The sequence below is a fragment of the Ovis canadensis genome, chromosome 7 (genome assembly GCF_042477335.2).
Source record: "Ovis canadensis isolate MfBH-ARS-UI-01 breed Bighorn chromosome 7, ARS-UI_OviCan_v2, whole genome shotgun sequence".
NCBI lineage: Eukaryota > Metazoa > Chordata > Mammalia > Artiodactyla > Bovidae > Ovis > Ovis canadensis.
In genome coordinates, this window is record NC_091251.1 from 61,281,491 (window position 1) to 61,303,076 (window position 21,586).

The following is a 21,586-nucleotide window of genomic DNA, read 5'->3' on the forward strand; positions in this document are numbered from 1 at the left end:
ACACTTAATGGAAGGACTGATGCTGAAGCTCCAATACTCTGGCTGACTGATTGGAAAAGACCCTGATGCTGGGAAAGATTGAGGGCAGGAGGAGAAGGGGTGACAGAGGATGAGATGGTTGGATGGCATCATCGATTCAATGGACATGAACTTGGGCAAACTCTGAGAGATGGTGAGGGACAGGGAGGCCTGGCGTGCTGCAGTCCACGGGGTCACAAGAGTCAGACATGACTTAGCAAGTGAACAACAACAACAGAGATCTCAGAGAAGTCTCTTCACTTCCCAGGGCCTTGGAGGCATCATTTGAAAAGGACACAGTTTGCACAAAGGACCTCAGGGTCTCTTCTAGTTCTTTTTGCTACCAGAAGATCTGCAATGGACTTCCATCTGAACTGGGCATTTATTCACTTAAAAAGCATTCATGGCATTTGTTCCAAACATTGTGCTGGACAATGTAAAGATGAGAAAGACAAAGTTCCTTTCTTTTTGAAGGGCTCCCACTCTATCAAGGGATACAGACGTACAAAGAAACAATGCCAGACTTATTCAGTAGATGCTGTGGAAACAGTGCCAAGTGCTGGGTGCCCAGGGTAAATTAAGGGAAAAAGAATTGAGGCCAGGGAGGGAACCGGTGGTGAAGGCTTCCTAGAATGAAGGAGCTATTAAACAGCACTGGGGGCTCAGCTGAGGTTGGAAATTACATATTGAAATGGTTCTGACTGTTGGATTAGTACACAGCAGCTACCAAAGGGGAAGTTATCCCCCCAGATATCCCACAGCTGCAGCATAAGTACTATCACCTCATTTGCAGACAGAAAAAATTCTAATAGTAGAGTTATACTCTCTACTTTTACCTGAGGATAGTACTGCAGGATGGTTTCCAGTCTCTGGTCTGTCCACCACCCACATAAGCAAACAGAACCAAGCAGAGTACCCACAGCGAAATGCTGGGTGTGGGAAGAATGGGGAGGTCACACCATCTTCTAACATGAAACATGAGGGTTTGCAATTTTTTGAGGCACATTTCTCACCACTGGTAGAAGGATCAGGGATTTGAGCATCATCGTTTCTCCCCAATCACTTTGATATTATCCATCACCCTTTACAGAATGGAGTACAGCAGGGCTATCAGCCTCCTAATATATCTCGCTCTTCCAAATGGAAATGTTTAAGTTGGGGTTCTTCAATCTTGAGAAGGTGCCAACTTGGGGCTGCCAAATTATTCAGTCTCTGGGATAAAACTACTTTAGCACTCAAATATAATACTGGAAAGATCATTCTAAATATAGACACCACTTTCCGAAAACAAGTAAATTATCTGCAGCAGTCTCTTACATGTTCTATGCTTCTTGGATACCATTAGAGTTATTTGGCTGCCAGCAACTGAACCTGATTCTGGCTTAGGTGAAAAATCTGGAATTTATTGGAAGGCTATAGGGGAGAAGTGCGTACAATCAACAGGGCAGCTGGGGATCCAGACTGAGAAAAATGACAAAAGGCAATTCCTAGGGTCCAGGCAGTAGGACCACTACCTAGCACCCTACAGGTACAGCTGCTGGAAAGATACTCATGTCCTTGGGACACTCTGCTCAGGTTTCAGACTCCAGGAAGTGACAGTCTCAATGCTCTGGTTTGTGTTTTGGACTCCAATCCTCATTATCTAAAAATGTGATAAGGCACTCTGATTAATAGCGATCTTAGCCTGTATCCAATGGAAAAAAGGTAAACTCCAAAGGGAAAATAAAATGCTATGATCCAAAGAAACTGAAATGGATGCCATCAGTCACCAAAGCAACAAAGATCAACTCCATCCCCTTATAAAAACAAAAACACATGGTCCTTTTCTTTAAACATCAAAACAAGCATAGACCAGAAATTTTAGAACCCTGAAGACCAATGTACTCCAATAGGAGACAACTCTGAGTAAATCTCTGTCCTCAGTAAAGGTGTGCTGTAATCTCCAAAGACAGTGGAAACTGTTAATCATGTGGTACTCTAGGTTCTCCCTTGGGTGTAAGCTGAGTGAGACTTCTCAAGAAAGGAAGTCAACTATGCACACAATAGTCATAAAGAGCTGGAATAGCTATATTAATACCAGACAAAAGAGACATGAAGACAAGAAATATTACTAGAGATAAAGAGAGACATCTTATAATGATAGAAGAATCACTGTATCAGGAAAATATACACATTACAAATGTATACACATGTAACAACAAAGCCCTGAAATACATGAAGCAAAACTGACAGAACTGAAAGGAGCAATAGGCAATTCAACAATAAAAACTGGACATTTCAACAGCTGAAAAAAAGTCTCAGGACTTCCCTGGTGGTCCAGTGGTTAAGACTTCACCTTTCAATGCAGGGGGTGCAGGTTTGATCCCCAGTCAGGGAGCTAAGATCTCACATGCCTTGCAGCCAAAAAACCCAAAACGTAAAACAGAAGCAATATTGTAACAAATTCAATAAAGACTTCCAAAAAAAAAAAAAGATGCACATCAAAAAAACCTTTAAAAAAAGTCTAAATAAATTCAAAGAGATTAAAGATATACAAAGTTGTTCTCTGCCCACATTAAATTAGAAATCCACAAAATATCCCCTAAATATAGGGAAACCCCAAACATTCAGAAATTAAATCACATACTTCTAAGTAACACATGTATCAGAAAAAGAAATCACAAGGTAAATTTTATGATACTTTAAACCAAATGAAAACAAAACCACAACATATCAAAACTCATGGAAGCAGCCAAAGCAGTGCTCAGAGGCCACATTATGGCTTTAAACACCATTATCAGAAAAGAAGAAAGATCTCAAACCTATTCCCTAAGCTTCTACCTGAAGAAACTAGAAAAGCAAACTAACTTAAAATAAGCAGAGAAAAATGAAACAACCTAGAGTTGAAAACAATGAAATAGAAAACAAAAAAGCAAATATGAAAAAAATAAAACCAAGAGCTGATGCTTTGAAACACTGAAGGCTCAATATTAAGACAGAAATTCTCCCCAGACCGATCTATACATTCAAAGCAATCTCTGCCAATATCTCAGCAGAGTTTTTAATAGAGCTAATCCTAAAATTTATAAGGAAATACAAAGGACCTAGAATAGCTGAGACAATTTTGACAAGAGCAAAGTTGGAGGGCTTACACTGTATGATTTCAAAATGTACTCTTAAGCTAAAAATTAAGGCAATGTGGTATTGGCATAGGAAAGCCATACACTCAATGGCATTCAGAAATTAACCCTTAAATTTTATGATCCATTCGTTTTTGATAAAGGGGCAAAGGGGAAAATGATAGATTTTTCTCGGATATCCATATGAAAAAAAAAATTAACTTAGATCTTTAACCTCACTTTATACATGAAAATTAACTCAAAGTAACTCACAGACCTGGAGGTAAAAACTAAAATCAACTTTTGAAGAAAACAGAGCACAAAAGCCTTGACCTTGGGTTAAGCAAACAGTTCTCAAGACATACCACCAAAAATATAAACCATTTTTTTAAAAAACTTGTAAGTTGGACTTCATTAAAATTTGTGCTTCAAAAGACACCACTGGGAGAATGAAAATAGAAGCCACAGAATGGGAGAAAATATTTTGCAAATCTCCTATCTGATATGGGACCTGTATCTGTAATATACAAAGAAATCTTACAATTCAATAATAAAACAAATAACCTAATTTAAAAATGGGTTCTGACACGTGTTACAACATGGATTAATCTGGAAATCATCATGATAAGTGACATGACAGAGACACAAAAGGACAAATACTGTATGACTGCACTTATGTGATATACCTAGAATAGGGACAGAAAGAAGAATACAAGTTATCCCGGCTGAGGTGAAAGCACAATGGAGAGTTATCGTTTACTGGGAACAGAGTTTCTGTTTGGGATAATCAGAAAGTTTTGAAAATCGACAGAGGTGATGGTTTGCATGTAACACTGTGAATGTAATTAATGTGAATGAACTGCACACTTTAAAATGGTTAAAACGATAAATATCTTACCACAATAAAAAATAATTTTAAAAAATGGGCAGAAGACTTGGGTAGACACTTCACCAAAGAAGACATACAAATGACTAATAAGGGCATGAAAACATCATTAGTTATTAGGGAAATGCAAATTAATAGCACAATGAAATACCATCACAAGGCCACTAAAATGACTATAATCAAAAAGAGAGATGATAGCAAGTGCTGGGGATGAAGTAGTGAAACTGGAATCCTCACACATTCCCGGTGGGATTGTAAAATGGCATAGCCACTTTGGAAAAGGGAGAGGGTGGGATGATTTGGGAGAATGGCATTGAAACATGTATACTATCATGTAAGAAATGAATAGCCAGTCTATGTTCAATACAGGATACAAGATGCTTGGGGCTGGTGCACGGGGATGATTCAGAGAGATGATATGGGGTGGGACGGGGGTTCATGATTGGGAACTCATGTACACCCGTGGCGGATTCATGTCAATGTATGGCAAAACCAATATAGTACTGTAAAGTAAAATAAAGTAAAAATTAAAATTAAATTAAAATTGAAAAAAAAAAACTTAAACATAAGCTTACTGCAAGACCCAGCAATTCCACACCTAGTCATCTACCCAAGAAAAATTAAAATATATCTCCATACAAAGACATGTTCACATGTTCACAATACCTTTAGTCACAACAGCTAAAAACTGGAAACAATCCAAATGTCGATCAGCTGATAAGTGGAAAAACAGAATGCTGTATAGCCATATACTAGGATACTGTTAGGTATGCTTGGGGGCGCCTGGTGGGCTGCCGTCTATGGGGTCACACAGAGTCAGACACGACTGAAGTGACTTAGCAGCAGCAGCAGTCGCTAAGTCATTTCCAACTCTTGCAATCCCACAGACTGTAGCCTGCCAGGCTCCTCTGTCTATGGGATTCCCCAGGCAGGAATAGTGGAGTGGGTTGCCATTTCCTTCTCCAGGGGATCTCCCCGACCCAGGGATTGAACCCAGAGGTCGAACCCAGGTCTCCTGCATTGCAGGCAGACTCTTTACCACTGAGCCACCAGGGAAGTCCAATAGGATACCACTCAGACATAAAGAGAAACGAAATACTGATACGTGCTAGAGCATGGTTGCACCTCAAAAGGATTATGCTACGTGAAAGAAGCTGGATGCAAAAGACTTCATATTGTAAGATTCTGTTCATATGAAATGTCCAGAAAAGACAAATTATCTATAGAGACAGAAAGCACACTAGTGGCTGCCTGGGTCTGGGGTAGAAGGAAGGATTACCCGCAAACAGGCTGATAGAAATTTGGGGAGTGATTGAAATGTTCTATAACTGAACTGTGTTGATGGATGCACAACATTAATTCTATTAATTTACTACAAATCATTGAATTGTACACTTACAATGGGTAGACTTCTGTGGCTTTTAAATTGTACTTCAGTAAAGCTCTTAAAATAAATAAATACAAACCTGAAACTGAAAAAAAAAGTCTTGATTTCAGGAAGCATAATTAAAATACAATCTCCATGACATAAGACATCCTTAATCTAGCCATATACCTTTTATTCATATATTTTCAAACTACATGTGTAAGATACTGACATTGTTCAGTGATGTCAGCCCAGGCCCTAAATGATCTTAAGCTTTCTGAATTAAATTCTGTGGTCCCTGTGATTGCTCAATAAACAGCAGTAAATTTACAAACTCTAAAAATAGACAATACTGGCCTTTTCTTGGGCTCATTTCAGAGAAAAATAGAGCAATAAAAGCGAGCCTGAGAAGCAATTCAAATCCCCAGATTGTCTGAGTAATCAACTGTATTATATATAATCATTATGACCTAGAAACATTTCATCTGAAGCAGCAAAGGCTGACCTAGTAATTGATTTAATAGCTGTCTTCAACGACAGGAAGGGTTTTACAGGGAAACTATCTGACGAGTTCTCCTCTCTTTCCATTGAGAGCCAAACAAAACAAAGTGATTTAGTAATCAGCAAGGTACACCGAGATTAAACCCAAGTAACACTGACAGTAACTGCTACCAGATACTGGAATACACTTAATATATTTGTTCAAGCCATTTCCTTGGCAATCATTAAGACTGGACAAGATAGACGGCTGTGGTCTGATGGCAGAAACGCCTGTGAGGGTCATCAGGTGTGGGGCAGATCTGTCTGTGGGAACGCAGCACACTTCCGCATGCCATACCTCGATATCCCGATTCAGTTGCTTCACTATGGCAGTGATGTTTCTGATGTGCTCCTCCAAGAAAAGCCTGGCCAAGCGGTCGCCTCCCCCTTTGTTCTGCATTTTCTGCAAGCTGCTGACGATGTCGTCTTTGATCCGGAAGGCGTGCTCCACAAGGGCGGCCGTGGTTTTCTCGTGGCAGAGGATCCTGTCTTCCAGTTGCTCCACTAGGCTTACGGATGAGTAGGGTGCCATGGTCAGGGACTGGCTGTGTCGGGGCATCGTTCGAACTCGCCTGCAGAAGGGAGCCCCACATTACTAGGGTTGTCAGTTGGGAAAAAAATCATTTTTAAAGCCAGATTCAAGACTTCCCAGGAAAGGCAAATTATCTATCCTTACAAGCTAAATGAAGATTTGAAGCAGTTTCTGCCCCAAAGAGTTTTCTTTGTGAAACAGGCAGTAGCTTTAATCAATGGTCCACAGAGAGTCAAGTGCGCTGGTAGCAGGCTCCATGCCCTCCCAATGCAAGAGGCTGCAGGATCAAAGCTTATTAACAAAATCACTGGACCTGCTTTCCTTTCCCCTTCCCCTAAAGCAGAGGCTACAAACTCAAATGCCTCCAATGGTCAGGCTGTGGATATAAATGAGTGAAGCATACCACACAGGATACACTAGGGCATGTCAGGGACTTTGGGAAACTGAAAGGGGCATTCCTCACCTAAGGGAGCCACAATTCTGTTCCACCTATGAGTAACCATTTGGGAATGCAGATTCTTTTTTTCCAGATCATCTGATATTTTAAGAAGAACCAAGAATTTTAGGCTTGTATGTGAAGTCACCTGATTTTTATTTATGTATTTTTGGCCACGCCACAAGGCATGTGGGATCTTAGCTCCCCGACCAGGGATCGAATCCATGCCCCTAGCATCAGAAGTATGGAGTCTTAACCATTGGACCACCAGGGAAGTCCCCACCTGATTTTTAAAATGTTAACAACTCATTTAAAAAGTATTTAAGATGATCCAAGCCAAACAATGTATTACTTCTATGAGCCAGTTTTGGCCTATGGACACCCAATTTGCAACTTCTCATTTAAAAGTTTTAGTGGGGATATCAGCCCATAAGCCTCCAGAGGTACATTTTACTGTTAATCAGAAGTATAACCGTAATGCAGGGCTACTGTGAAATCCCCACCAGTCACAATTACTGAATGGCCCATAGTGTCCTACAAGCCAGAAGCTGGAAAGGGGACACGACAGTACTACTCTTGCCCTTAAGAAAAGTCATTCTTGGATATCAAAGAAGCTGCAAGCCTTCATGCCCACTAGCAGCCCTCATGGAATTGGTGGAAAGAAAAAGTATACCTTAGATGCATATTTTCCATATATTATACCTTTCCTCGGTGACAAGAGAAGGAAATACAGTGCTCCGTTGGGCCATTTTCTTTCTAATAATTCACATCTGTTGAAAAAATAAGCATTAAATTATTTAACAGTTTATATCTAGAACATAAAAGACCTTGGGGATTTCCCTGGTGGCTCAGACAATAAAGAATCTGCCTGCAATGCTGGAGACCCAGGTTCAGTTCTTGGGTAGGGAAGATTCCCTGGAGAAGGGAATGGCAACCCACTTGCCTGGAGGTATTCTTGCCTGGAGAATTCCATGGACAGAGGAGCCTGGTGGGCTATAGTTCATGGGGTCGCAAAGCGTCAGGCATGACTAAGTGACTAACACATACGTATACACAAATCTTATTATTAAGTTACCAAAGGGATCAAAAATTATGCTGACATGCTGATCAATTATATTATTAAATATCTTACATATTATAGAAACAGGAGATGTCTCAAAATAAGGAGAAAAGAATCAAGAATCAAAATGCTCTTGAACTTAATACCATAAGCCCTGCTGGATAGATCAACATGCATGCGTACATGCTAGAGTCAAGTTTCCTGAAGTTTTCTCACCCCATATCTGCATCTCAAGTTTGAAAAACCACTTTTATAGAAACAAGATAGTTCCTTCAACAGACTTAAGTCAATCTTGTACTTCTCCCTAGAACTGTACAGAAAACTATCCTAGGAAATTTATCTCAGCAAATTTAGTAAATTCCATAGCAAATTAAGAGCATTATCTTTAAAATAATCTTAATAGAATAATACATGATCAACGGGATCTGATTTGGGTGAATTTATCTATCTACTAAGAGAATGAAATGATACTTTTCATTAAAACTTTGCTGTATTATAAGATATGATCATTTACATTACATCAGGTGTATACAAGGAACATTTGATCATCACAATGCATCAGACATCTGAAAAAATTAGAGGTTTTAAAAATATTTCATTACTTAGGTTTCTCAATACTGCTGTTAATTGCCTTAAAACAGTGAAAGCCTAGTAACTATGATAAGATTCAGTAGTTAGTTCTCATTTAGATGCTGGATTGAGAAATGGTTTTCTGATTGAAACCATTGTTTTGGCATCATCTATCCAGTATGTTATTTTTAGAGTTTCAAAATGTGAACTTTTCCCTTTCCTAGACAAATAACTTTGAATTTAAACAAATTACATTTAAGAAAAAAAAGTGTTCCATGCCAAACAAGCTACGATGCCAAAAGATCTCTTCAGTATTAAAGAAAATAATTTCTGTCATTTAAACTACAAAAATTAGGCCAGTGTGAAATATTCAGAATCACAGAATCTTTACAACTTTAAAGTTGTAAAATATCTTAGTTGAGATACTAATCTATAGAATAACCCAACCTAAGAGACATTCATTGGAAGGACTGGTGCTGAAGCTCCAATACTTTGGCCACCTGATGCGAAGAGTCAACCCACTAGAAAAGACCTTGATGCTGGGAAAGACTGAAGACAGCAGGAGAAGGCGATGACAGAGAATGAGACAGTTAGATGGCATCACTGACTCAATGGACACGAGTTTGAGCAAGCTTCAGGAAATGGTGAAGGACAGGGAAGCCGAGTGTGCTGCAGTCCATGGGGTCGCAGAGTCAGACAAGACTGAGCCACTGAACAACAACAACAAAGAGACATTTGGCATCTACTATATAGTCAACTAACCTAGATAGATACAACAAAAATCCTCTCCCTGAAGGGCTTTCTATCCTACAGAACAGTAGACATCTAAAGCAACTTTGAAACGATGCAGTAAGTGGCCAACTAACCATATGAACAAAAAAGCATGGGTAGAAAACACTAACTCATAAAGTTACATTTAGGGACTTCCCAGGTGGTCCAGTGGTTAAGAATCCACCTGCCAACGCAGGGGACATGGGTCGATCCCTGGTCTGGGAAGACCCCACATGCCTTGGGGCAACTAAGTCCATGCACCACAACTACTGAAGCCCATGCATTCTAGGGCCCACAGGCTGCAACGTCTAAGCCTGTGCACCCTAGAGCCTGTACTCTGCAACGAGAGAAACCACCGCAATGAGAAACCCACACACCACAACTAGAGAGTAGCCCCGCTCAATACAACTAGAGAAAACCTACGCAATGAAGACTCAGCACGACTATAAACAAATACATAAACAAATATTTTTAAGTTATATTCACCCTCATGTTCAGTTCAGTTCAGTTGCTCAGTCGTGTCCAACTCTTTGCGACCCCATGAATCGCAGCATGCCAGGCCTCCCTATCCATCATCAACTCCTGGAGTTTACCCAAATTCATGTCCACTGACTCAGTGATGCCATCCCACCATCTCATCATCTGTTGTCCTCTTCTCCTGCCCTCAATCTTTCCCAACATCAGGGTCTTTTCCAATGAGCCAACTCTTCGCATGAGGTGGCCAAAGTACTGGAGTTTCAGCTTCAGCATTAGTCCTTCCAATGAACACCCAGGACTGATCTCTTTCAGAATGGACTGGTTGCATCTCCTTGCAGTCCAAGGGACTCTCAAGAGTCTTCTCCAACACCACAGTTCAAAAGCATCCATTCTTCCATTCTCAGCTTTCTTCACAGTCCAACTCTCACATCCATACATGACCACTGGAAAAACCTTAGCCTTGACTAGACGGACCTTTGTTGGCAAAGTAATGTCTCTGCTTTTCAATATGCTATCCAGGTTGGTCATAACTTCCCTTCCAAGGAGTAAGCGTCTTTTAATTTCATGGCTTCAGTCACCATCTGCAGTGATTTTGGAGCCCCCCAAATAAAGTCTGACACTGTTTTCACTGTTTCCCCATCTATTTCCCATGAAGTGATGGGACTAGATGCCATGATCTTCGTTTTCTGAATGTTGAGCATTAAGCCAACTTTTTCACTCTCCTCCTTCACTTTTACCAAGAGGCCCTTTAGATCTTCTTCACTTTCTGCCATAAGGGTGGTGTCATCTGCATATCTGAGGTTATTGATATTTCTCCCGGCAATCTTGATTCCAGCTTGTGCTTCATCCAGTCCAGCATTTCTCATGATGTAGTCCGCATATAAGTTAAATCAGCATGATGACAATATACAGCTTTGACGTACTCCTTTTCCTATTTGAAACCAGTCTGTTGTTCCATGTCCAGCTCTAACTGTTGCTTCCTGACCTGCATACAGGTTTCTCAAGAGGCAGGTCAGGTGGTCTGGTACTCCCATCTCTCTCAGAATTTTCCACAGCTTATTGTGATCCACACAGTCAAAGGCTTTGGCATAGTCAATAAAGCAGAAATAGATGTTTTTCTGGAACTCTCTTGCTTTTTCCATGATCCAGCGGATGTTGGCAATTTGATCTCTGGTTCCTCTGCCTTTTCTAAAACCAGCTTGAAGATCTGGAAGTTCACGGTCCACGTATTGCTGAAGACTGGCTTGGAGAATTCCAAGCATTACTTTCCTAGCATGTGAGATGAGTGCAACTGTGTGGTAGTTTGAACATTCTTTGGCATTGCCTTTCTTTGGGATTGGAATGAAAACTGACCTTTTCCAGTCCTGTGGCCACTGCTGAGTTTTCCAAATTTGCTGGCATATTGAGTGCAGCACTTTCACAGCATCATCTTTTAGGATTTAAAACAGCTCAACTGGAATTTCATCACCTCCACTAGCTTTGTTCATAGTGATGCTTTCTAAGGACCACCTGACGTCACATTCTAGGATGTACAGCTCTAGGTGAGTGTGAGTGATCACCCCTTCGTGATTATCTGGGTCACGAAGATTTTTTTTGTACAGTTCTTCTGTGTATTCTTGGCACCTCTTCTTAATATCTTCTGCTTCTGTTAGGTTTCACCACACACATACAAAACTTTGTAACTCTGTGTGTTGATACATAAGACTTATTATCATGATCATTTTGCAATATGTACAAATACCAAATCATTTTATTATGTACCTGGAGTTAATACAATGTTCTATGTCAATAAAACCTCAATTTACAAGTTTTTAACATTTTTTTTAAAAATGGGGAGGAAAAAAGGGAGAGCGCTTTGTTTTCTTCCTGGTTAGCAGCCAGATCAGGAAAGAACTGATGAGAATGAATAGGATTTCCCAAAGTAGAGAATGGAGAGATGGTGCCATACTTTTTCTCTTCTACATTCCCGCCTTACCTCTGTGTCCTTTACTCTCAACATACTCTGGCCTAACTCCTCCCAGCCTCATCCTAGGCCACTTCATACCACAGTCATGTCCTCCAGCCAGCTCTAACCCTCTGCATGGCGACACTCCCCACCACTGTCCTTTAGCATGCAATGCACTTCACTACCATCATAGCTTTGCCTGTGTGCTCTATCAGAAACGCCCTTCCCTTCCCTGCCTGCCTAGAAACTCACCCCCATCCTGAAAGAGCCCACCTGCCCTTCAAGTCAATAATACGGCTTGTCTGTATTCTTCAGCTCTTTATCCTATGAGTTTTATATTTTATATTTATATATTACATTTTATATTTATACTTATATATCAGCTGTTTAGCAGTCTGTCTCCCCCTACTTATATGCCACTTAAGGGCATGTATTAAATATTTTTTTCTTTTTTAAAGATCTTTTGGTTGTGGACCATTTTTGAAGTCTTTATTGAATTTTTTGCAATATTGTTTCTGTTTTATGTTTTGGTTTTCTGGCCATAACGCATGTGAGACCTTAGCTCTCCGACCAGAAATCAAACCCAAATCCGCTGCATCAGAAGGTAAAGTCTTAACCACTGGACCACCAGGGAAGTCCCTCAAATTTTAAGGAACACAGAGCTGACCTACAAGGATCTACACAAAGAGAGCATGACTAGCACTCCAGTATCAGAAACTGCAGCAAGTAAGGCATTAGAGTGGAGAAGGTCATGGCAACCCACTCTAGTATTCCTGCGTGGAGAATCCCATGGACAAATAAGCCTGGCAGGCTACAGTCCATAAGGCCGCACAGAGTCAGACAGGACTAAAGCAACTTAGCACGCATGCACGCACGCAAGGCATTAAAGAATATGGTTTAGTTAAACGTACAGTTGGCTTCCCTGGTGGCTCAGCGGTACAGAATCTGCCTGCAATGCCGGAGACCTGGGTTCAAACCCTGGGTCGGGGAGATCCCCTGGAGAAGGAAATGGCAACCCACTCCAGTATTCTTGCCTGGAGAGTTCCAAGGACAGAGAAGCCTGGCAGGCCTCAGTCCATGGGGTTGCAAAGAGACAGACACGACTGAGCGACTAAAGCACATCACACGCAGTCGTCAGGCCGCCCTACTGGTCCACTGGAAGTCCCCTTCCAAGGCAGCGGACTCACGTTTGGTCCCTGGTTGGGGAACTAAGACCCCACATGCCATGGAGCCTGCTCACCACAACCACTAAGCCTGCGCACCACAACAGAAGATCCCATGTGCTGCAGCCAAATAAATAAAATTTTTCTTTAAAAAGAATCATTCTCTACTGAGACTCCAACCCCAACATTAGCCACTCAGTATAATACCTGTGAATGAATGGAGACCTTTGCAACACCCTTTTCCGAAGGTCATTTTATCCACCTGGAATTATCCTGCCTGAGCTATAGAAACCCAGTCATACCCCATTTCTGAAAAACAAGTCTATCCACTACTCATTGCCTGAGATTGCTTTTCAATAACACATCTCCCTGTAACAAACCAAGCACTGTGCACTCTCCGTGACAGAAAATGTCCCAAGGCATGAGTCCACAACACATACTGAGGTCTGTTCCGAACTGGCGCCCCTTTCACGAGTGTGGCAGATGTGTTTATCTGTCAGGTGTCTTAGTTGGTTAGTGTTCTTTTTGGAACAATCTTTGGCGATCTGTATTGCCAATAAGCAAGGATTCATAATAAACATCGGATTTTGAATTGGATTCAAAGTCATGGGATTAAGTGACATCTCAAATATTCTTTCCAGATCTTCCCACTGTCAGTTCTGCCCACTGCCTTAAGTTTTCAGCTCCTGCGCATTTTATAAATCTGCCCTCTAGCACACGAGTGGGTCTGCAATATGAACAGGCAGGTCTAGGTGGTACACTGTTTTGATTGTGCCATGTTTCACTATTACACTATCAAACTCCAGTTTATGAGGTTAGAAACTTTGGAAAATTTAGGGAAGAGACAGGTAGGTGAAGCAAAGACAGGAGAATTAAAAGAAATAAGAAAAAACAAAATCTCAATGCCTGATATATGCAATGTATCAATAGAATTTGGAGGTTCACATAAGAGTAAAGGAAAATGCTGTTATCTAAACCAGAACACTTATTTGTGGTTAGGAAGATTCTAGGTACATACATATGTATATATATTCTCAGATACACATATATGATATTTTAATGACAAAAGGAGACATTAATGCCAAGCAATAGTTCTATTTTTCTAAGCAAGATGACACTAGAGTATTATTTTAATGTAAAATGATACATGAACAAATTAAAATGATAATTTTTACAGAAAAATTAAAATTTAGTTTTTCAGTTTACTATCAAAATACAGCACTGATATGTTCTACCAAGTGTCAGAATTTAAAAAAAAAAAAAGGCAAAGCATTTATGAATAAAGTGGTTGTAACGCGGTGGTGGGAAAAAAAAAACCCTGATTTTCTTATAGTTAAAAATAGTGAAAAGATAGAGGGCGGAGAGTAGTGGAAAGCATGTCTAGGAAGACAGGTGGGAGTGTTCCCTAACTGATCTCGGAGGCCAGGCTCAAGCATAGACTCTGTCCTGGTGCAGCGAGGAGTGATCAGGGATGGAAGACTCAAGGGTGGTGAATGGCCAGCTGCGAGAGCAGCTCAGAATAGGGGAGAGGTCACAGTGGTAGATGCTGCACCAGAATCCAGACTAGGAGGCATGGGATGGGGCCAGGGAGAGAGGAGGAACAGAGGGTTCCCCCAGGGCCCCTTTCCTCCTTTCTCCCCATCGCTCTTCAGCCCTTCTTCCTCCCCTCTCACTGCCTCCTGTCATTTGATTTTCTCTTTTTTCCCACTCATCCCTCTCCATCCATCTTCCTTTTTTCTCTTTCCCTCTTCTTCACTTTCCCTTTCCATGGGCCATTTTCCTTCCCTCCACTGTCTTTCCTTTCCCCTCCCCCTTTCCATGGCTACAGTCTGACATACCTTTCCATCATGGAAGACAAGGGTGATGGGGTCCTTACTTGATGGGGTCCTTACTTGGTCCTTACTTGAAGCATGGCTCCCCCAATAACTGTATGATCCTAGCAGGCTGACCTCAGCTTATCCGGTTGGGGACACAGAACTAACAGCTGCTCCCTTTTTGGGGTGTTGACCCCTAGTCAGGCACTCAAGCAGCGTGTTTATGGACATTAATGGAATTCACCCTCACAATCATTCGTGAAGGGACTGATCTTATCACCTCCATTTAACCAGAGGGAACGTCTTGTTAGGCAACTAGCTTGACGTCACAGGAAAGAAGACAGCAGGGACCTGGGCCTAAGGGCCCCACTTCTTCATCAGCAGGCATCATCCACAAGGAGGTGGCAGGGTGTCTAGAACAGTCTGGCCTCAGGGCACTTGATATGCTTCCAGAAAAGTCTCTTCCTCTCACTTCCATAGTCAATATCCCTTCATCACATCTGATAGAAAATATATCTATCTTAAAAACTAAAACATATAAAAAGTTCACCAAATAGTATTCATTTGCTTAAAGTGATACTGTTTATTGTGGGGAGCTAGTGGAGGAAATCATTAGGTACTTGCTTTCACACTTTCATTGGGCCAAAGCTGTTTCTCCTGGCACAAATATACGCTGAGGTTACAGCTGGACTGACACCACGCTACTATCACTTATATTTTCAAAACCACAGCAACATACACACACACACAAAATGCCTTGCAACACATGTACTTTGTATGAAGAAATTTGGAACATTTTAAAGAACACTTTTCCTTAAAGTGAAAAAATGCTTTTCATGATTAATAAAATAACTTTAAAATTTAGGCTCTACATAAATGCATGAAGAACAAATTGAAAATCACCACTCAGTAAGCGCTGATGTTTATATCAGCTTACCTTTTCTTGAGATCTCTTTTCAGAATATACATAATTTTTCCTTTTTTGAAAAAAAAAATGACATCCTACTCTATACTATAAGTACCCTGCATTTCCTAAATGATACTATATCCTGAACATTTTTCTATCAATATATGAAGATACATATCACAATTTCTAATGCCTGCATAATATCCCATTAAATGGACATACTGTCATTGTTGGGCAGCTCCTGACTGATGGGATATTTACACTGAAATACTAGTTATAATTAGGGTTTGGTTCAACTTTTTGGTCTCTTATTTTCCCTTTGTTCTATGAAATAACACAGGTAGTATTAAAAAGTCAGTGGGGCAAATTGTAAGCTACTTCCAAAACTGAAGTTTAGATGAGACTCTGCCCACGAAATCTAAAGAATCAAGAAGGGATGAAGTCAGCAGATCTGTCAGAACAACCCAAGGTCCTGCCAACGTTTACAAGTGAAACATGGCAAACAGTCACCACACCTGTGATCACTGGCTCACTGTCAGCCTTTGACTCTATGCTGTGAGCTCCATGGGAAGCTGTACCATCCACAGCTCAATCCCCAGCACCTGGCGCGTAGCTGATCAATAAGAGTTTGCTGGTGAATCAGTCTCAAGGATAGAGGACTAAAACAAAGTCATTTCAAAATGCTGAATTTAATCAACTGAATTATATTCTGACAAAAGAAGGAATGTGCAACCAGAAAGGGAGATGGTACACACAGCGTGTCTAGGAAAAGCAGAGTACCGAGAGGCTAAACTGATCAGTGTTTCCAAGAACCTGGGGCAGCAGGAAGAACCCTATTGTGGAGAGGGATGCATTAAGCTCTCAGGGCTCAGTGACACCGACCACTAAGAAGATCCTGCTCACTCCTCCTGCCCTGAGCCCACACTCATCAAGCACATCATTTAGTTTCCAGTGTGGATGTGCACAAAAGGAGAAGACAGGAACCAGCAAACTCGAGGCCCAGGCTAACAGCCAGCTACTCTTATCATGAATCAATACTCTGAAATGACAGCCCTGATGAGACTTGGACTTGGGTAAGTCAGTCTTCTGAAATCTGAACGTCTCTGACTGTCCTAACAGGGCTGAATACTTAAACCACGATGCTGAAACATGGTGATCACAACATGGTACCTATTGTGAAAGCCAGGCTTCTATGTAGATGGCCCCCACGCTCCTCACTCTCAGGAATTCATACCAGTGTAAACCCTTCCCTGAATGTGGAGGAACCTGGGACTTGCTCTTAATCAACAGAACACAGCAGAGTGGCAATTACCTGGCCTCTGCCAGAGGGTGTAGTCACCTGGGATTATGACACCAAATTATATAAGGTGTGGTTCTCCTTACTGGGAAGAAAATAACTATGTCATAATCTAACATTTAAGTCTGTTAATAGATTTCTAAATGGTTTCTTTGCTTAGAAAAATCTCAAAAGGATACTGTAGGAAGAATAAGAATTTTAACACTTTTTTTCCTAACATTGGCTCTGTTGTGGCCAGTAGAAGCAAATCATGAAATAAATCTAGTTTGCTGCAAGAGATAAAAACACAAGAAATACCAATTAATCCCATTAGACTGGCAAGTGAAGTGTGAACAGGAACACATGGGACACACTAGGGACAACGGGAACACCAGGTGGGAATGTGGGTCAGTACCATGACTTTGGAAAGTAATCTTCAAGATCCAGGAAAGCTGAAGATACACAAGCCTCATGGCCCAACAATTTCACTGCCAAGAACTGCCCCAAAAGCTTCTCACACATCCACAGGAGACCTTTAGAAGAATACTTAAGGCAGCACTGTCTTCTAAGAGCAAAAAAGTGGGCAGAGAGGGGAACTGAACACCCATCATTAGGCAAATGGATGGATAAACTGTGACAGTTATGAAATGAAAGAAGTAGTAGTTGTGGGAAAATTGGATTACAATGACGAGTCCAAAATGAATGAATCTCACAAACATATTAAGTAAAACAACAAGCTGAAGAAGGATATGGACATGATGATGACATTTTAAAGGTTGACATTTATGACACCATAAAGGTTTAAAATGTGCTAATTAACCTGCCAAATCTATAATATCTAAAGATGAACAAGGAAATGACCAACACCAAATCAGGGTCATATTCATCTCTCAGTGGGAAACAGAGGACTACAGGAGGCTTCAACTCAATGTATAACACTTCAGTTTTTCAATTTAGTTGTCATTATATCACTGAAAAAGAAAGTAGTAGTTCCTCCTGTCCCCACCTTAAAAAAACACAAATCTGTAAAGATCATGAGCTTGAAGGGGGTCAAACTGTTAGTCCTTCAAGGACATGCACAGAACTCAAACTTGCCCTGTACATTCTGGGGAGCACCAGATTAGAATTACAAGGCAACAGTAACTAATCTCCATCAAATCTCTACCCTTCATGCCTTTTTCCATACTTAATATGTGATCTTATCTAGACGTTAACATCTCTATAAACACCTATTGGTTAAATGTCTACCAATAAAAGAGTAGTAAATTAAAATTAACTGTGGTGTTGGAGAAGACTCTTGAGAGTCCCTTGAACTGCAAGGAGAGCCAACCAGTCAATCCTAAAGGAAATCAGTCCTGAATATTCATTGGAAGGACTGATGCTGAAGCTGAAGCTCCAACACTTTGGCCACCTGATGTGAAGAACTGACTCACTGAAAAAGACCCTGATGCTGGGAAAGACTGAAGGCAGGAGAAGGGGATGACAGAGGATGAGATGGTTGGATGGCATCACCAACTCGATGGACATGAGTTTGGGCAAGCTCTGGGAGTTGGTGATGGACAGGGAAGCCTGGCATGCTTCAGTCCATGGGGTTGCAAAGAGTCGGACACGACTGAGCAACTGAACTGAAATGAAAATTAAAATATGGCACACCCACTCAAAAGGATATCTATAGCTATTTAAAATAATGGTTACAAAGAGTATGAAGTAACATGGAAAAGATTTACTGTCTATCATGTTAGGGATTTTTTTTTTTTAAGAACAAGATTTGAAAATGGATTTTCAATACTATATAAAACCATAACCAGGGCCTGGAAACAGAGCTTTACTCCATGGCACCATAATTTAGGTGGTGCAAACATTTTATTTAGAGGACCCCATCAATTTTTAAGTTCTACCTCTGCCACCTTCCTCTCCTCTACCTCTCCAAGGTGGGGCACTTGCCCAACCTGGGGCCAGCAGAGATGGATGAGTCATCAAGGACAAGACACCTACTGCCCTTCCGGGTGCACAGGCCACCCTCACGTGCCTCCATCCCTCTCCCATCAGACTCCCCTGGGCCCCTCTCTGCATGCTTGCATGCTCTTGCCACTTGGGGCTGTTTTCTCAACCCACCCCACTCTGTGCCAAATCACTAATATTGTTCTGTGGTGTGAAGAGCCCGTATCTGAGCAAATGATGTGTTTTCAATAAAAGGAAGAGGAAGAGGGCTGCGCAACTGAGGCCAGAGATGATGACTTTCAAAGCCAAAGTATCCAGATTGATAAGAAAGTCAAAGAGCTTTCCATAAATTAAGACAGGGTGCAGACTGGGGGAATGTCTCTGAATTATGTGCACAAATAAGCATCCCCTATCTCCTACTTAGAGACAGGCAGTTTCCCTCTCCCAACACCTGGTCAGAATTTTGGAAAAGAAATGAGCATCTTTATTAAAATATACTGGGTTGGCATACTTTGGGAGGTAGATGCATTATGGTTATGAGGTGGATCTGGGGGAAATCTGGGTAAGTCACAAAGGATGGAATGTTATAAGGCTTTGCATGTGTGCATGCTAAGTCACTTCAGTAGTGTCTGACTCTTTGCAGCCCTATGGACTATAGCTTACCAGGCTCCTCTGTCCAAGGGTTCTCCAGGCAAGAATACTGGAGTGGGTTGCCATACCCTTCTACAGGGGATCTCCCCAACCAGGGATTGAACCTGTGTTTCCAGCACCTCCTGCACTGGCTGGTGGGTTTTTACCACAAGTGCCACCTGGGAAGCCCGTCATAAAGCCTTACACAGCCTCTAGGATGCTGCTGCTAAGTCACTTCGGTCATGTCCAACTCTGGGCGACCCCACAGATGGCAGCCTACCAGGCTCCTCCATCCATGGGATTTTCCGGACAAGAGTACTGGAGTGGGGTGCCATTGCCTTCTCCCTCTAGGATGCTAGGCATCCTCATACCAAAACGTCCCTCTTTGGACACATTGCTGCTGCTGCTAAGTTGCTTCAGTCGTGTCCAACTCTGTGCGACCCCATAGATGGCAGCCCACCACGCTCCTCCATCCCTGGGATTTTCCAGGCAAGAACACTGGAGTGGGTTAGGTCAATGGCAAATGAAGCTTACCTGACACAGCCTAACATTTTTTTCAACAGCGCATTACACCAGCAACCCAGAAATCCCTCAGCCATTCTGGAGACTGTGGCAGGGGTTCAAGTTAGAAGTCCTACTACAGTAATTTTTTTTTAATAGTGCAAAGAAATAAATCAATATATAAATAATGGCACTGGATACATTTTTATTCTACTTTTCCTTCTTTTCAAAATACTTCAATGAGTGTACTATTTTCAAGACAAAACTTTAAGTAAAAATTTATTGCATAAAAGAATGAACCAATGAGAAGACACCCGAACAAAAACTGCAGAAATCGCCCATTTCGAGCTATCAAAACCAAGGAAACACAACTGATGTTGGATTTAAAAGACAAAATGGTTCAGTTAAAGTAAGTTTACTGTTCAATTTTTACTGTGGTTAAAAACATGTAATAACATTTACCTTAAACATTTGTAAGTTTACAACACAGTGTTAACTACTCACACAGTGCTGTACAACAGATCTCTAGAACTTTTTCATCTTCTAAAACTGAAATTCTGTATCAGCTGAACAACTCCCAGTTTGCTAATTTGTACCTGTTTGTTGTGGGCCAACACAGCAGACTTAAAAAGAGATGTGGCTCAATTCCTGGGGTGGGAAGATTCCCTGGAGAAGGAAATGGCAATCCATTCCAGTATTCTTGCCTAGAGAACCCCAGGAGACGAGCCTGGCAGGCTACAGTCCATGGGGTCGCAAAGAGTTGGACACAACTGAAGTGACCTAGTACACACCTGTGGACACCAAATGAGACTTGCGCCCAGGACCCTCATTAAAGCCTTCATGGAGCCCCTGATCACCCTTATTTCAGGCTCTGGGCTGCCCAGTGAGAGACACCAGCACAGCATTCCAAATGCATTAGGCTCCAGGGAGAGTGTGAGATTTCCCTCCCACCCAACTCTGCCACAGGGTCCCAAGACAGATATTTTCAATTACTTTTGTGCAAATGGCCTTGATTCCACTTTGCAAGAATTCTTTCCTTTCCTCTCCACGCTAGTGCATTCACCAGAATTCTGTTGAGACTGGAAAGGTGAAGCGTGGCTGTATTTCTGACCCCTGCAAAAACAAACTTCAAAACATTCCAAGTATTTACAGTGGCCTTCCGGTCAAGGCCGGGACCATTGCATAACTGATGGGATCTCGTAAATCTGCAGCACACATGTGACTCTGGCAGGTCCAGAGGGATTCATGAGTGGGAACTGAAATCACTAGGACCCCTGGAACCCAAGGGATGGCCACAATGCTGCTCTAATCCACTCTGCACAGCTTAAAATGATGCTAACAATTTTAGGAGAACCCCTGCAAAAACAGATTGGTTTCTGTTCCCATCTATTAATAACAGCTATTTTGAAATGCTATTTAAATCTTCTATTGTGATTTGAACTTCTCCTGGATTCTGTTTCCCCAGCTGAGCTGCTGGGGGGCAGCAAAGACTACATAGCCCATGAGTCTGTAACCCCCGGAAGCTCAGTACAGTGTCCCTACACAGATGCTGATAAACATTTCTTCATTTGCTGGTCCTTCCTTTGTAAGGCCCATCGTTCTAATTAGTTGGTGGCCCTGCCCAAGTGACATAGCAATTGCTGACTCAAGGTCCC

At 41.6% G+C, this 21,586-nt stretch overlaps 1 protein-coding gene across 10 annotated transcripts in view; it reads right to left on the reverse strand.

Annotated features, from left to right (window-relative positions):
- FAM81A (family with sequence similarity 81 member A) overlaps positions 1-21,586 on the reverse strand; it is an 81,513-nt gene that overhangs the window by 51,726 nt on the left and 8,201 nt on the right. For 4 of the 10 annotated variants that reach the window (XM_069596348.1, XM_069596350.1, XM_069596354.1 and 1 more), the window contains exons 2-3: positions 7,579-7,646; positions 6,207-6,480 (exon numbers count right to left, since the gene is read on the reverse strand). In XM_069596348.1, the coding sequence (XP_069452449.1) occupies positions 6,207-6,480; positions 7,579-7,625 (321 nt within the window). In that variant the 5' untranslated portion in view covers positions 7,626-7,646. Of the gene's footprint in view, positions 1-6,206; positions 6,481-7,549; positions 7,647-20,924; positions 21,058-21,586 lie in introns of those variants that run through there. The other 6 variants (XM_069596351.1, XM_069596352.1, XM_069596356.1 and 3 more) reach the window with 3 other exon arrangements.